Raw genomic sequence first — 16,058 nt, 5'->3', positions numbered from 1 at the left:
TTTGCAATTGTAATTCATGCTTAATAGTGTAAATGGATGAAGCAATATGCATCCATCAACCTAACAAGAAGCAAAGCAGGAAGACTTGAGAGAGTAAGTCCTACAGCAAAGCTCCTTGCATTATTACAATAGATAGCAAGCTCTGCACCAGCTTTAACAGTTTCAGTATCTACTAGCAGTTGATGTCATGGAAGTGGGGAGCTAAGTCCTTCTCCCAAAGCCATGGGATGCTCTGTTGAGTGCCTCGACGAGAAGGACATCGTCCTCCTCTTAGGCTTCATGGTCTGTTTCAGAGTTGCTCTCAGGTAGATCATTCGGAACACCGACGATATCTTCTCTCTAAGCTTCAAGATAAGAAAGAAGGTAATCCGGTACGATATGAGCAAGACGAAGATGGCCATTAGATCTATCCACTTCGATCGGTTTAAGCTGATCCCGAAGATGTTTTCGATAATATACTCCCCGCTTAGTTTGGGATCTCCGGGGATCAACGGGTCGAACTTGAGCCCTATCAAATCATTCTTGTAGTTTCCCTAAAAAAAAAGAAGCTCATGAAAATACATTTAATGATTACCGAACGCAAACCATGTCCATGATAATTGATATTAAAAGGTAATCATTAATCAGATCAACGTACCATTAGTTGAAACTTATGATAAATAAACTAACTACAACCGGGAGGCTTGCCCATATGGGCATATAAAACTTGCATGAATGCTACTCGTGTGGATCAAATAGAGATGGTCAATGTCATATCTGTTTTGTTATTGTTCCTTTACTAAGAACATATGAAGTATGAACATATGTATAGGTGAAAGAACCAATCTTGATGTCTTCTAAATATTTCTGTTAGCAGTATAGAATTGTTTTGGCCGACATCCAGAACATGGTCAAGAACCAATTTCTATGCACTGAAGGCAATAACTTTGTGGAACTGATATGCACTTCTTTTTGCTACACAAAACCATTATCTTCAGCATTCTAATAAGCATGTTTTGGAAGAGAGAAACATCACAAAAGTTCAGCTTCTAAGAGCCCTATAAAGATGCCATTCTTAGATTGCAGAGATCTTCTCCCTGAGAAGCAGAAAGCCTATCGACTATGCATGGTTACAAGCTTCCAGGAAAAGAAGTTGCAAACAATGTTCAATGAACAATGAGGATATAACAGCTCTTGTATGCATATATAATCGGTTTATGAACAATGAGGATGAAACATCTCTAGTATGCTTACAGTAATAGGGTCAAAAACCTATGATTGAAGACCTCGACAAGTATGACATAGGTTTCCAGTTCTAGCTCACAGACCGTACAGGGGATATCATTCAAATGACGGATTAACCCTTATCTCTATTGGGGGAGAAGGATTCCATCCAAGAAGGACAACAACTAAAAGATTAAAGAACTTATAGTTAAGTACTTCTCTCTTCATAATGGAAGTAGATACTTATATGAATCTAAAGATCATTATATCCAAAGAGAAAAGGTTTGTTTGGAATTGAAATATTAAGTGATGACGTCTTCCTCGAAAGCTTTTAGTGTACCTTAACACAAAACTCCATTTTTAACCCTCTTAAAATTCTAACAGCTAAGCACTTTATCCCGTCAAATGTAAAGGAATTTACTTTTGGATAGAAGAAAGTTATACAGATGTGCAGTTACCTGCAATGCCCATGAACCATAGCTGATCAAGGAAACTGGATATCGCCAAACAGGCTTCGGAAGATCTGGTAGCAAGCGAAAGAACCCTGCCGTCATCATCATAATTCCCTGAAATTGAAAATACATTATAAAAAGTCACACATTTGTCACTTTGATCCTTCTTCAAATACTGAAAAAATATGCACGTACAATGATGCCAGCTCCAGTTATGATGCCCATCAAGAAATTAGGCACAAGTGATGCGACAATCATCATCAGGCTCTCTATCACCGCAATGCTGGCGTAAAGACTTATAGTGAAGTAGGCAAAGTGCGAGAAACCATTTCTAAACTTCACCATGAAGTAGGTTATTGATCCACTAGCGAAGGCAATTGCAACCAAGAATGGTGATGAGGAGAGGAAGTTAGAGAGGATGTATGCTGCGACTCCGTAGTGGCCATTTTGTCTTTCACATGTAAAGACCTTCATCTCTTCGATAAAGGAGGGAAATCCTCCGATGGACATGAATGTCATGAAGCCTGAGACGAAACCGCCGCAAGAAGCTCTCGCCAGTATGGCAGTGTAGCTTGTGCCAACATCAAAGTAAATGGTGCCGACGCACACAGATACAACCATGTAAATTATGATCCTTAACCAGTAATATCCGATGTCTCTCGACATGTTTGCAAAAGACCTCTTTGTGAGAGTTCTGAGCTGCTTCCACCAAGAAGCTTGGCTCCCTTTTTCTGATTCAAATATAAGCCCTTCCTTCAATAAAATGAAAATTTTAAGAAGTTAGGTCTTGGCCACTATCAAAGCCCAAAAAGATGAAACAAGGACTGCAAATTCCATCATACATAATTAATACAGATATGGCATTCTATCAATCAACTTCAAATACTCGAAAATTTTGTGCGGCTATCAGCTTAGTGCTTCCATGATGTCAATGAGACAGTTTACATGCGACCACCAAAGAATAAAATTCGTATAAGTTTCAAGGAAGATGATTACTATCTTGGATATGTCTTGTATTTGCCTTTTGGTTGCCATGGCATACTCTGAGCTCTTGTATCTTTGGATAAGAATAGCTTTGATCTCTGAGGTGCCTAACTTTGACAAAGGATCTATAGATGATTCTGCCTCCTTAATGAACAAAAAAGATGAAAACACCAGAAGTTATGCTGGATTCTTCGGAGAATGAAAAGGAATCTTGCACTACTGAATTGGTAGGCGTACCTCATGTAATTTCATTGAGCCTTTCATTGTGGCATTAACATGATCAAAATCAGAATTTATACATCTAAGGAAGTGATCGGAAGGATTTCTTCTGCTGGGACACGGAAATCCAACTTCTGCAAAGAACTACAATACCATATCCAGGCATTCAGCAAGGGAAAACAATAAGAGTTATTATAAAGAGAGATTGACCTACCTTGGTGGCCAGCTTAGCATCTCCAGTATAGACAGCCTCTCCTCCTGACAGTAGGCAGAGGTCATCAATGAGAGCAAAAACTTCACTGCTAGGCTGGTGGATGGAGGAGATGATGGTCTTATTGCCGTCGAGTGCAATCTGCTTGAGTGTCTGGATCACAAAGAAAGCTGAGGCACTGTCAAGTCCACTCGTTGGTTCATCGAGGAACAGAAGACGAGGACGCGTTAGTATCTCAAGTGCAATGCTTAGCCTCTTCTTCTCTCCACCGCTTATCCCTCTTAAATGCCAATTTCCTATCGCACGGTCGGCACAGTCGTGCAAGCCCATCTCTTCTATCGTCCCTTCGACTACACTTGCCACCTCCTTCTTGCTCATGGTGGCCGGGAGCCTCAGATGAGCTGAATAGGTAATGGTTTCTCTGACAGTGAGGGTTCCAAGAAACACATTTTCTTGTCTCACGTATGCCTGTGGTAATCAACAGAATTATGAGAGAATTGGATACGACCAAGCATAAGAATCTTTACTTATCATAGAAGAAGTATTGTGAGAAGGCAATATTCTTGGGAAGAATTTTAGCAACATCAAGAAAAGCAGCAGAATTCCTTTAGTTATCAGAGTGGAAGGATTTTGAGATGATAATTACCCAAAAGAGAAGCAATATCAGGAATATAAAGAGAATGAGGTTTTAGCAGCGAAATAAAAATATTCAAGGATGGAGCCTAAACATGATCATGTTAAATTAAAATTGAAGATCAAACATTTAAGCTTAACCAGCAAATATATCGGCTGTATGTGTTTTTTTCCCCTAAAACATATCAAACTGGTAAGAATGTTTGAGTTTTTCCATTTCCTATGAAGAAAAAACTGTAGAACAGAACATCCGATCAATGCCTATGCAACTAGAGCACTAAAGCCAGAAGGTTCAAGTGTAAAATTTTGAAGTTGTAATGAACCCTGTTAATCTGAATTAGCAAAGAAGTAAATTATCTTGCCCCCCTTTCATTTATTTACTGCTGTAGTCTTGGAAGCTCTCCCTGAGTCATGGTTCCTGCATAGACTAATCTTGAATTTAGAACAAAAGTTTTGCTTTCCTTATCATCCTAGTAAGTTTAATATCCACTTTGTGCTACGCTCTGATTAATCTGAATTATCTTCTTCAAATCGAACAATTTCATCCTTAATCCTCTCTAATCCTTATCATGTATCATTCTCCCAACAATAAGAATTCCAGTCAGGGATGTCAGAGCAGCATGTCTGAGACATACAAGTGAACCAAAGAGTATACGGGAAGCAACGTACCACCACACCGTAGTCCAACCTTCTCTTCTTTCCATTGAGAAGCACCCTTCCGGTCAAAACAACATTCCTTCCAAGCCTCCCTATTGAAAATTGCAGTCACAGAAGAACAGCAGCTCTTATAAGCAACAAAACTAAAGAAGCATTACTTGCTACAATACGAGTAGGAGGAGAAGACCTGCCAAAGAGTCGAGAAGAGTGGACTTGCCGGAGCCGGACGGCCCCATGATGGCCATGATCCGGCCAGGCACCGCGTACCCGCTTAGGCCGTCTATCAACTTCTTAGGCTGTCGACCACCGCCGTAGTTTGGCAGCACGGCCGTGAGGTCCTCCCACACCAAGTAGGCCGCCGCCGACGCGACGTGCAGCTCCGAGGAGGAGGCCGGTGCTTCTATCTCCATTGCAACCCGACCGCCTCGGCTACAGCTGCTGCCATCCCGCAGCTTCCTATAAATGCTGAGGTTGATGGTGATGGGCGTACGAGGGACAGGTACAAGTGCTCGGCATCAGAAGCGGTGAAGGCGAGGAGATTCATTCTCCCCGAGTCAGAGTCCCTTTCACGGAACCAAAGGTGGCAACCATGGTCTGAGCTACAATGGAACGGCTGCATTGCTCCTGGAGGAGGTGAAAGAAGGGCAGAGACAGAGACATCCAAGGGGGATGGAGACAGAGAAGTGAGCTCCACTGGGGTGGCCGTATTGGATGACTCCATTAATGGGGCGATAAAGGAGTGCAGTTGGAAGTTGGTTGCTGCTGCATATGTTTCAAGGTGTGCAAAAGAGAGAGAGAGAGACAGCTGCTTCATCCGATGGCGGACATGATGAACTCCGAATCTATTGTTAGATTCTCCATGCATCCTTACCCAGCAAATCTCATTCGCGTAGACTTACTAGTCACCTGTTAAACACCTGGGAATATCAACTAAAAATTAGGGAAAAAAATAGTATTGGAAAAAGGAAAAAAAAGATTGAGTTTTTAAATAAATAACAATCTTTTTTCTGAAAATTTTGAGAACATGTAATTGGTTTCTCAAAATATTAAAATAAAAAAATAAACTAGGCTGACAAGGATGGGATAATTATTTTGTGATCAGAGTGATCAGGTTTTACCTTTTATATGGATAATTCTTGTATTCTTTGTATTTGACTTGAGATACAATCAAAAAGTAGGTGAAGACTTAAGACCGAAGGATTCATGGAATGTTAAATGAATGGTTACATGTCAAGTCATGTCAATGTCGAAGTTGACAAGGATGCATTACAAAAACCCAAATTGTCATTGAAGAGGCCTACATCTTCCTTCAAAACAAAATGTGAGGCATGCTTTTCATTGACCCAAAGCTCAACTCATACACATGCTCATGAACATGACTGCCAACAAACTTTAAATTTTATGCCTGCTACTAAACTGGAGCTAATAAGATTTCACAGACACATCATAGGATGTCAATCAAGGGATAACTAATTCATTAGCATAATAACTTTTAAATCTCCGGACAAAAAACTATAGTTACTAGAAATTAGACATATTGTCTTTGTTAATGCTTGTAGAATTTCTATAACATTGATTCCATGAGATGATTAATCCATTTGACATAAGCTTATATTAATAATAATGAACTTATCAAATCCTATAAACCGACTTCATTCTTATTACACCATCAATATGGGATTAAAAATTGAGATGTCATAGGTTACTTTTGTTTGGATACTTTAAAAGATAATATTTTCCTTTCATGTTTATTCGCTTATGACCATAACTAGTATTAATTGGCGATAACTTTATATCATTAGCCTAAAATACTTCAACTCAAGTTAATAGTAAGAAACATATCATCTTCATTTCATAATGTATCAGAGATATCATTGCCCTTGTCTAACACTAAGTTCACTCTAATATCATCTAATTTCACTGAGATGATTGATCGATCCTATTAACTATTAATATAGTAGAGTTACGAAATAATATAGTTAAATCAAAGGGTGTTGGACTAAATCGAGGTATCCCATTGTTTATCCAACCGGACAACATCGTATAAGGCCATATGTGTCCCTTTGTTTGACCTTTTTCTATCTCTATTTATGAAAGAGTTGTACAGGTCACCGTTCGGGGTGTCGTATCACCACCATCCATTCCCTTAAGAGTTGGATGCACTCTTCTACCAAGCATTCAATGCTTGATTGGTCACGTATTGTTGTATTCAATGGTGATGTAGACGTCCCACACGTACATGAGATAGACGAATGATCTGTCAACTCCATGTATAGCTATTGCAAGTAAAAAAGCTTCTACTGTGCTTTGCCTAACGTTACATAAAGAGGCGAAAATAATCACATCTTCGTTAATATTCGTGTTAGCATGATGGGAGGAGATGGATCGCCGTTGCGTACCTGCGTTGATGCGGAGGAAGAGGAAGAGCCGGTGGTGGAGGAAGGGCAGGGGAAGCGGGAGATGTGCTGGGACGGGTGTGGCCGCCCTGCGAGCGTGTGCGTGTGCGCGCATCTCCCCCCGCAGCCGCTCCACACCTCCACCACCGTCGTCGTGCTCCATCACCCCCATGAACTTCGCCGCAACCCCCTCGCCACCCTCCCCCTCCTCGCCCGCTGCCTTCGCCGCTGCCACACCCTGCCCGGCCGCCGCCTCCGCCTTGGTTCCCACCCTCTTCTCGACTCCCTCTACCACGGCCACCGCGGAGATGCCCCCTCGGCCGTCTTCCTCTTCCCCGGGGGCACGGACCTCGGCCTCCTCGCCGCCGATGCGGCCGGCCCGCCCTCCGTCCTCGTCGTCTTCGACGGCACGTGGAGGCAGGCCAAGGAGATGGTGGCGGCGAGCTTGCCGTTCCTGGAGCAGTTCGCCACGAAGGTCTCGTTGGGCTGCTGCGAACCCGGGGTGGAAGGGCCGAGCACGTTCGAGTCTGAGCTTGTGCTGAGGAAGGAGCCATTCAAGGGTTGCGTGAGCACGATGGAGGCGGTGGCGAGGGCGCTTAGGGTAATGGAGCCCGACGGCAAGGGGGCGGCGGTCGAGGCCACGCTGCTGTCGCTGTTGAGGGCCATGGTGGGCTTCCAGGCGTGCCATCTGAAGCCGATGAAGCCTCGCTCCAAGTTGAGGAAGAAGGATATGACAATGGCGGCAGGTCCAAAGAAGGAGAAGGAGAAGGAGAAAGAGAATGCAAATGGGTCTACAGAGGCTGCGGAGGAACGACATTACATGGAACCTATTTGTTAGAATTACTGAGAGAGAGAGAGAGACGAAAGACAATATAACTGAGGCCGGAGTCCGATATGCTAACAACCCGTTTGTTGGAATTACCCTAAGAGAAAGAGACCAATAAAGTGTAACCTGATCAATTTACACAATGTTTCCAACAGTGTTTCTCTATTACATTATCAAGGCAACTTGGATAGCACACCTTTCTTCCAGACACCTTTGAGGACTGATCGATACATGAAGAATACCTGCTACTCTTGGAGGTCAATTCAATTTGAGCTTGCCAATGCCAATGTTTATGTTGTTGTTGTTCATAGAGAGAGGACTGGAGAGACCTCGTTGCTGTTAAATCAAAACAAAGATTATCACCACTTGATTAGAGATACGTATTTATGTATTCATCTATCAATATTAAAGACGGTCAATCGTTTTCTGATCACTGATTAAGGTAGTACGAGTAAGTTTCATGCGCAAACACCATTCATGCCCTTGTTTAGTTAGTTTGATGACCACCTAAAAAGCTAGATATTGTAAACCATGGTTTTCAATTCCAAATCATATGAATCTGTACAAATCTATCCTTTTCCTCTTCTCTTACTACTCTTTTTCCTGCAAATGTCAGTTTTTATCCGCTAAACTAATTGACATTAAAAAAAATTTTGTGATATAGGTTCAAAAAAATTTGTTGGATGAAGTTTTGGACCTGCAATGATTTGTCAAACTTTGACCTTTGGCAGATATGTAGTAGTATGTTTGGATCAACAAAAACCTGCTTAATGTATAATTTGTTGAGCTCAATGACATGCAGAGATTTACCCCCAAAAGAAATGACATGCAGAGATCATTGCTTAATTCTCCTTGTAACATTCCTCAATCTGCAATTGTTAATTCATGCTTAAAAATGTAAATGGATGAAACAATATGCATCCATCGCAAAACAAGAACCAAAGCCTCCTGCATGAAGACTTGAGAGAGCAAGTCACCCCCAAGAATACATACAGCAACCCCCTTCCATTATTTCAATAGATAGCAAGCCCAGCATTAACAGTTTCACCATCAAGTAGTACTAGTTGATGTCATGGAGGTGGGGAGCCAAGTCCTTCTTGCAAAGCCATGGGGTGCTGTGTTGGGTGCCTCGTTGAGAAGGACATCGTCCTCATCTTAAGCTTCATGATCTGCTTCAGAATTGTTCTTGCATAGATCATTCGAAACACTGGCGATACCTTCTCTCTAAACTTTAAGATGAGGAAGAAGAGAACCCGATATGATATGAGTAAGATGAAGATGACCGTTAGATCTATCCACTTCGATTGATGCAAGTTAATTCCAAATATGTTTTCGAGAATGTACTCCCCACTCAATTTGGGATCCCCAGATATCAACGGGTCGAATTCTAGCCCAATCAAATTATTCTTGTAATTTCCCTATAAAGAGAAGCTCATGAAATTAATTCTAGCAAAATTATTCTCATAGTTTTCCTATAGACAGAAGCTCATGAATTAATTCTAGCAAGCGCAAACCATGTCAAAATTTGTGTCTGAAATATGATGATTGATAATAAAGGTAATCATCAACCAACTCAGCATATTCTAATACATTGTCCGAAGAAAAGGGCTAAGAGGATTTGTGAAAAAATCCTAATATATCATTAGTGGAAACTAATGATAAACAGATTGCCTACAACTGATAGCTTGCCTTTATGGGCATAACAAACTCTGCATGAGTGTGACTATGTAGGTCAAATAGGAATGCTAAATCTCGCTCATCCTTTTTCTTCATTGCTCCCATGCTAAGAACAATTTAGATTATAAGAACAGTGAGAATATAACAGTTCTTGTATGCATATATTTTTAGTTTATAGACAATAAGAATAAAAATAATGTAAAGACCTCAAAAGGTATGGTATAAGTCTGAAATTCTAGTCCATTGACCATGTAAGGGAAATCATTCGAATGGGGGATTAACCCTGATCTCTCATTGGGAAAGAACGATTACCATCCAAGAAGGATAACGACTAACAGATTAAAGAACTTACAACTAAGTACTTCTCTCTTCGTAAAGGAAGTAGAGACCTATATGAATCTTGGGATCATGATATCCATCAAAAGGTAGTTTTCAATCTTTCCCTTCTTCGTATTTCTCTTGCTCTCTCCTCTTGGAAAGATTTTAGGGTACCTTAACACAAAACTCCATTTTTTACCCTTTTAAAACTCAAACCGATAAGTACTTTATTCTGCCAAACGTAAAGGAATTTATTTTTGAGTAGAAGAAACTAATACAGATGTACGGTTACCTGCAATGCCCATGAACCATAACTGATCAAGGAAATTGGATATCGCCAAACAAGCTTCGGAAGATCTGGTAGCAAGCGAAAGAACCCTGCCGTCATCATCATAATTCCCTGTAATTGAACATATAGTATAAAATGTCGCACATTGTCACTATGATCTTTTTTCAAATGCTGCAAAAATATGCACTTACAATGATGCCAGATCCAGTTATGATGCCCATCAAAAAATTTGGCACAAGTGATGAGACGATCATCATCAGGCTCTCTGTCACCGCAATGCTGGCGTAAATACTTGTAGTAAAGTAGGCAAAGTATGAGAAACCTTTCCTAAACTTCACCATGAAGAAGGTTATTGATCCAGTTGCGAAAGCAATTGCAACCAAGAATGGTGATGAGGATAGAAAGTTGGAGAGTATGTATACTGCAACTCCGTAGTGGCCATTTTGCCTTTCGCGTGTAAAGACCTTCATCTCTTCGATAAAGGATGGAAATCCTCCGATGGACATGAATGTCATGAAGCCTGAGATAAAGCCCCCACAAGAAGCTCTTGCCTGTATGGCTTTGTAGCTTTTGCCAATATCAAAGTAAACCGTGCCGGCGCATACAGATACTATCATGTAAATTATGATCCTTAACCAGTAGTATCCAATGTCTCTCGACATGTTTGCAAAAGACCTCTTTGAGAGAGTTCTGAGCTGCTTCCACCAAGTAGATTGGTTCCCTTCTTCCGATTCAAATATAATCCCTTCCTTCAATAAAATGAAAATTTTAAGAAGTTAGGTCTTGGCCACTATCAAAGCCCAAAAAGATGAAACAAGGACTGCAAATTCCATCATACATAATTAATACAGATATGGCATTATATCAATCAACTTCAAATACTTGAAAATTTTGTGCAGCTATCGGCTTAGTGCTTACTATGATGTCGATGAGACAATTTACTTATGAATACATAAGAATAAAATTCATATAAGTTTCAAGGAAGATGCTTACTGTCTTGGATATGTCTTGTATCTGCCTTTTGGTTGCCATGGCATACTCTGAACTCTTGTATCTACGGATAAGAATAGCTTTGATCTCTGAGGTGCCTAACTTTGACAAAGGATCTGTAGATGATTCTGTCTCCTTAATGAACAAAAAGAATGAGAATGCCAGACGTTATGTAGGATTCTTTGGAGAATGAAAAGGAATCTTACACCACTGAATTGGCAGGCGTACCTCATGCAATTTCATTGAGCCTTTCATTGTGGCATTAACATGATCAAAATCAGAATTTATACATCTAAGGAAGTGATCGGAAGGATTTCTTCTGCTGGGACAGGGAAATCCAACTTCTGCAAAGAACTACAATACCATATCCAGGCATTCAGCAAGGGAAAACAATAAGAGTAATTATAAAGAGAGATTGACTTACCTTGGTGGCCAGCTTAGCATCTCCAGTATAGACAGCCTCTCCTCCTGACAGTAGGCAGAGGTCATCAATGAGAGCAAAAACTTCACTGCTAGGCTGGTGGATGGAGGAGATGATGGTCGTATTGCCATCGATTGCAATCTGCTTTAGTGTCTGGATGACGAAGAAAGCTGAGGCACTGTCAAGTCCACTCGTTGGTTCATCGAGGAACAGAAGACGAGGACGTGTTAGTATCTCAAGTGCAATGCTTAGCCTCTTCTTCTCTCCACCGCTTATCCCTCTTAAATGCCAATTCCCTATCGCACGGTCGGCACAGTCCTGCAAGCCCATCTCTTCTATTGTCCCTTCAACTACACTTGACACCTCCGGTTTGCTCATGGTGGCCGGGAGCCTCAGATGAGCTGAATAGGTAATGGTTTCCCGGACAGTGAGGGTTCCAAGAAACACATTTTCTTGTCTTACATATGCCTGTGGGAATCAACAGAGTTCTGAGAGAAGTGGATACAACCAAACATGAGAATCTTTACTTATCATAGAAGAAGTATTGTGAGAAGGCAATTTTCTTGGGAAGAATTTTAGCAACATCAAGAAAAGCAGCAGAATTCCTTTAGTTATCAGAGTGGAAGGATTTTGAGATGATAATTACCCAAAAGAGAAGCAATATCAGGAATGTAAAGAGACTGAGGTTTTAGCAGCGAAATAAAAATATTCAAGGATGGAGCCTAAACATGATCATGTTAAATTAAAATTGAAGATCAAACATTTAAGCTTAACCAGCAAATATATCGGCTGTATGTGTTTTTTTCCCCTAAAACATATCAAACTGGTAAGAATGTTTGAGTTTTTCCATTTCCTATGAAGAAAAAACTGTAGAACAGAACATCCGATCAATGCCTATGCAACTAGAGCACTAAAGCCAGAAGGTTCAAGTGTAAAATTTTGAAGTTGTAATGAACCCTGTTAATCTGAATTAGCAAAGAAGTAAATTATCTTGCCCCCCTTTCATTTATTTACTGCTGTAGTCTTGGAAGCTCTCCCTGAGTCATGGTTCCTGCATAGACTAATCTTGAATTTAGAACAAAAGTTTTGCTTTCCTTATCATCCTAGTAAGTTTAATATCCACTTTGTGCTACGCTCTGATTAATCTGAATTATCTTCTTCAAATCGAACAATTTCATCCTTAATCCTCTCTAATCCTTATCATGTATCATTCTCCCAACAATAAGAATTCCAGTCAGGGATGTCAGAGCAGCATGTCTGAGACATACAAGTGAACCAAAGAGTATACGGGAAGCAACGTACCACCACACCGTAGTCCAACCTTCTCTTCTTTCCATTGAGAAGCACCCTTCCGGTCAAAACAACATTCCTCCCAAGCCTCCCTATTGGAAATTCAGTCACAGAAGAAGAGCAGCTCTTATAAGCAACAAAACTAAAGAAGCATCACTTGCTACAATACGCGTAGGACGAGAAGACCTGCCAAAGAGTCGAGAAGAGTGGACTTGCCGGAGCCGGACGGCCCCATGATGGCCATGATCCGGCCGGGCACCGCGTACCCGCTTAGGCCCTCTATCAACTTCTTAGGCTGTCGGCCACCGTCGTAGTTTGGCAGCACGGCCGTGAGGTCCTCCCACACCAAGTAGGCCGCTGCCGACGCGACGTGCAGCTCCGAGGAGGAGGCCGGTGCTTCTATCTCCATTGCAGCCCACCACCTTAGCCGCAGCTTCCTATAAATGCTAAGGTTGATGGTGATGGGCGTCCGAGAGACAGGTACAAGTGCTCTGCATTAGAATCGTTGAAGGAGAGGAGATTTATTCTCCCCGAGTCACAGTCCCTTTCACGGAACCAAATGTGGCAGCCATGGTCTGAGCTATAATGGAACCGCTGCATTGCTCTTCGATGAGATCAAAGGATGGCAAAGAAGTGAGCTCCACTGGGGTGGCCTTATTTGTTCTCCATTAGTGGTGCAGCAAAGGAGTGCAGTTGGATGTCGGCAGCTGCTGCTTATGTTTGAAGGTGTGCAAAAGAGAGACGACTACTTCATCTGCCTGACATGAAGAACTCGGAATCTATTGTTAGATTCACCATATCGACGTAGCATGTCCTCCGTCTACTGCCATCCTTACCCAGCAAATCTCATTCACGTAAGGGTTAGTCACTTGTTAAACACCTTCAAATATCAAACAAAAATTAGGAAAAAAATATAATTATTTTCTTAGAATAGCATTGGAAAAAGGAAAAATAAAGAATGAATTTTTAAATAAATAAAAATATGTTTTTTAAAATTTTTATTAAGATGCTATTGGTTACTCAAAATCTTAAAATAAAAAATTAAAATAGGTTGACGAGGATAGGATAATTCTTTAGTGATCATAGCGATCCAGTTTTTACCTTTTATATGGATAATTTTTTTTTAATAAAACTTGTATTTTGTATTTGACTAAAGATATAATTAAAGTAGGTGAAGACTTATGATGAAGGATCCATGGAATATGTTAAATGAGTGGTTATATTTCATGGCATCAATATCAAAGTTGATAAGGATGCGTTCCAAAAACCCAAATTGTCATTCAAGAAGCATGCTTTTCATTGACCCAAGCATAACTCATACAGATGCTCGTGAACATGACTGCCAACAAACTTTAAATTTTATGCCTGCTACTAAAATGAAGCTAATATTATAGGATGTCAATCAAGGGATAACTAATTTATCAGCTTAATAACTTTTAAATCTCCAGACAAAATACTTTAAAAAGTTACTAGCAATAGACATGTTGTCTTTGTTAAAGTTTATAGAATATCTATAAGATTCACGATATGATCTTGATTCAAATTGAGGTATTACATTATCTGTCTTTTTGGACATACATGTCACTTTTGTTTGGATAATTTAAAAGGAAATATTTTCTTTTCATGTTTATTCACTCATGGCCATAACTAGTATTAATTGGTCACTAACCTTAAATCTACTAACCCGATTACTTTATAGTAGAAAACATATTATCTTCATCAAGGTCTGCCAAAATCAAATAATAATACTAAAACATGCACCTAAGGTTCAATTGGATCACCTCCACGTCACATCATGATGTATCGGATAAATCATGGCCCTTATCTACCCCTAATGTCACTCTAATATGATCTAATTTCACGAGATAATTGATCTATTAATAGTATTAATTAATAATATAGTAAGAGTTATGAAATAATATAATTAAATTTGATTCTACTTCCACCATCACGGGTGTTGGACTCAACTGAGGTTTCACAGTGTCTATCCAATTGGACGACATTGCATATGGTTATGTGTTCCTTTGTTTGGAGAATTCAGGATCACCTTTCTCTTTCTCTGTTTATGAAACAGTTGCACAGGTCACTGTTTGGGGGTCTCGTATCACCATCTATTCTCTTCAGAGTTGGATATAGTCATCTATCAAGCATTCAATGCTTGATTGGTCCGGTAACGGCTTCGATGGTGATGTAGACGTCCCACGTGTACACAGCACATGAGATGGTCGAATGTAATATGGCGTGATATGTCAACTCCATGTATAGCTATTGCAAAATAAAAAGCTTCTACTGTAGTTTGCCTAACGTACATAAAGAGGAGAAAGTAATAACATCTTCGTTAATAATCGTGTTAGCATGATGGGAGGAGATGGATCGCCGGTGCGTACCTGCGTTGATGCGGAGGAAGAGGAAGAGCCGGTGTTGGAGGAAGGGCAGGGGAAGCGGGAGATGTGCTGGGATGTGCGGCCGCCCGGCGAGCGTGTGCGTGCGCGCGCACCTCCCTCCGCAGCCGCTTCACACCTCCACCACCGTCGTCGTGCTCCATCACCCCCATGCACTTCGCCGCAACCCCCTCGCCACCCTCCCCCTTCTCGCCCCTTACCACACCCTGCCCGGCCGCCGCCTCCGCTTTGGTTCCCACCCCTTTCTCGACTCCTTCTACCACGGCCACCGCGGAGATACCCCCTCGGCCGTCTTCCTCTTTCCCGGGGGCAGGGACCTCGGCCCCCTCGCCGCCGAGGTGGCCGGCCCGCCCTCCGTCCTCGTCGTCTTCGACGGCACGTGGAGGCAGGCCAAGGAGATGGTGGCGGGGAGCTTGCCGTTCGTGGAGCAGTTCGCCACGAGGGTGTCGTTGGGCGGCTGCGAACCCGGGGTGGAGGGGCCGAGCACGCTCGAGGAAGGAGCCATTCAAGGGTTGAGTGAGCACGATGGAGCCCGACGGCAAGGGGGCGGCGGTCGAGGTCACGCTGCTGTCCCTGTTGAGGGCCATGGTGGGCTTCCAGGCGCGCCATCTGAAGCCGATGAAGCCTCGCTCCAAGTAGAGGAAGAAGGATATGACAATGGCGGCAGGTCCAAAGAAGGAGAATGCAAATGGGTTTCCAGAGGCTGGAGGGGAACAACATTACATTGGAATCCCCGACATGTTAACAACCTGTTTGTTCGAATTACTGAGAGAGACACGAAAGAGAATAACTTTGGCTTCAGAGGCCGGATATGTTAACAACCTGTTTGTTGGAATTACTCTTGAGAGATTTGTTTTCCTTGAAAGAATTGTAGTGCCTACAGATCAGAAACATTTGAAACTAACCAATTGGAGATTTTTGCCCTGTCATAAGACTTGTCATCACCGAAATACAACAATTATAGCAGGTGTCTGTTTTAATATTTGCAATATCCGGATTGCTACATTTCCAATATCTCATATGTATTTACATATAGAAATCTGACATTAATGACTATTATTGTAAAAAATCTAAGTTATGCATTTTTAAA

General features: G+C 41.5%; 4 protein-coding genes across 8 annotated transcripts; 2 read left to right on the top strand and 2 right to left on the bottom strand.

Moving 5' to 3' along the window:
* LOC135636940 (ABC transporter G family member 12-like) lies at nt 1–6,897 on the bottom strand. The gene is made up of 9 exons (XM_065149170.1): nt 6,759–6,897; nt 4,547–5,276; nt 4,372–4,451; nt 3,073–3,537; nt 2,877–3,002; nt 2,652–2,783; nt 1,851–2,408; nt 1,662–1,769; nt 1–533 (listed from the first exon to the last, which is right to left on the bottom strand). The coding sequence occupies exons 2-9, from the start codon at nt 4,767–4,769 to the stop codon at nt 186–188; spliced, it is 2,040 nt and encodes a 679-aa protein (XP_065005242.1). The 5' UTR covers nt 4,770–5,276; nt 6,759–6,897; the 3' UTR covers nt 1–185.
* LOC135636944 (tRNA-uridine aminocarboxypropyltransferase A-like) lies at nt 6,634–7,774 on the top strand. Its single transcript, XM_065149177.1, has one exon. It carries the CDS (start codon nt 6,727–6,729, stop codon nt 7,591–7,593), a length of 867 nt encoding a protein of 288 aa, XP_065005249.1. The 5' UTR covers nt 6,634–6,726; the 3' UTR covers nt 7,594–7,774.
* LOC135636941 (ABC transporter G family member 15-like) lies at nt 7,702–15,091 on the bottom strand. Of its 5 annotated transcripts, none has more exons than XM_065149172.1 (9): nt 14,954–15,091; nt 12,753–13,446; nt 12,579–12,658; nt 11,280–11,744; nt 11,084–11,209; nt 10,859–10,990; nt 10,057–10,614; nt 9,869–9,976; nt 7,702–7,917 (listed from the first exon to the last, which is right to left on the bottom strand). In XM_065149172.1, exons 2-9 carry the CDS (start codon nt 12,973–12,975, stop codon nt 7,840–7,842), a joined length of 1,770 nt encoding a protein of 589 aa, XP_065005244.1. In that variant the 5' UTR covers nt 12,976–13,446; nt 14,954–15,091; the 3' UTR covers nt 7,702–7,839. The 5 variants fall into 5 exon arrangements, with proteins under 5 accessions (XP_065005244.1, XP_065005247.1, XP_065005243.1 ...); XM_065149175.1 differs by having other exon boundaries at nt 7,802–7,917; nt 9,869–9,954; XM_065149171.1 differs by lacking the exon at nt 7,702–7,917 and adding an exon at nt 8,404–8,999.
* On the top strand, nt 14,930–15,883 carry LOC103980550 (uncharacterized). Its single transcript, XM_065149178.1, has one exon. It carries the CDS (start codon nt 14,935–14,937, stop codon nt 15,784–15,786), a length of 852 nt encoding a protein of 283 aa, XP_065005250.1. The 5' UTR covers nt 14,930–14,934; the 3' UTR covers nt 15,787–15,883.
* The last annotated feature ends 175 nt before the right edge of the window (nt 15,884–16,058 follow it).

This window comes from Musa acuminata, chromosome BXJ3-4 (genome assembly GCF_036884655.1).
Source record: "Musa acuminata AAA Group cultivar baxijiao chromosome BXJ3-4, Cavendish_Baxijiao_AAA, whole genome shotgun sequence".
NCBI classification, from domain to species: Eukaryota; Viridiplantae; Streptophyta; class Magnoliopsida; order Zingiberales; family Musaceae; genus Musa; species Musa acuminata.
This window is presented reverse-complemented; position numbering and strand designations above follow the sequence as displayed.

Coding starts and splice junctions, on each gene's coding strand:
- LOC135636941 (XM_065149171.1), bottom strand. CDS start 12,975: ATGGAGATAGAAGCACCGGCCTCCTCCTCGGAGCTGCACGTCGCGTCG. Junction 10,991..11,083: donor GCTCAATGAAATTGCATGAG/GTACGCCTGCCA, acceptor TTGTTCATTAAG/GAGACAGAATCATCTACAGA. Junction 9,977..10,056: donor TAACTGGATCTGGCATCATT/GTAAGTGCATAT, acceptor GTTCAATTACAG/GGAATTATGATGATGACGGC.
- LOC103980550 (XM_065149178.1), top strand. CDS start 14,935: ATGGATCGCCGGTGCGTACCTGCGTTGATGCGGAGGAAGAGGAAGAGC.
- LOC135636940 (XM_065149170.1), bottom strand. CDS start 4,769: ATGGAGATAGAAGCACCGGCCTCCTCCTCGGAGCTGCACGTCGCGTCG. Junction 3,538..4,371: donor GGTTGGACTACGGTGTGGTG/GTACGTTGCTTC, acceptor TGATTACCACAG/GCATACGTGAGACAAGAAAA. Junction 2,409..2,651: donor TACAAGACATATCCAAGATA/GTAATCATCTTC, acceptor ATTTTATTGAAG/GAAGGGCTTATATTTGAATC.
- LOC135636944 (XM_065149177.1), top strand. CDS start 6,727: ATGATGGGAGGAGATGGATCGCCGTTGCGTACCTGCGTTGATGCGGAG.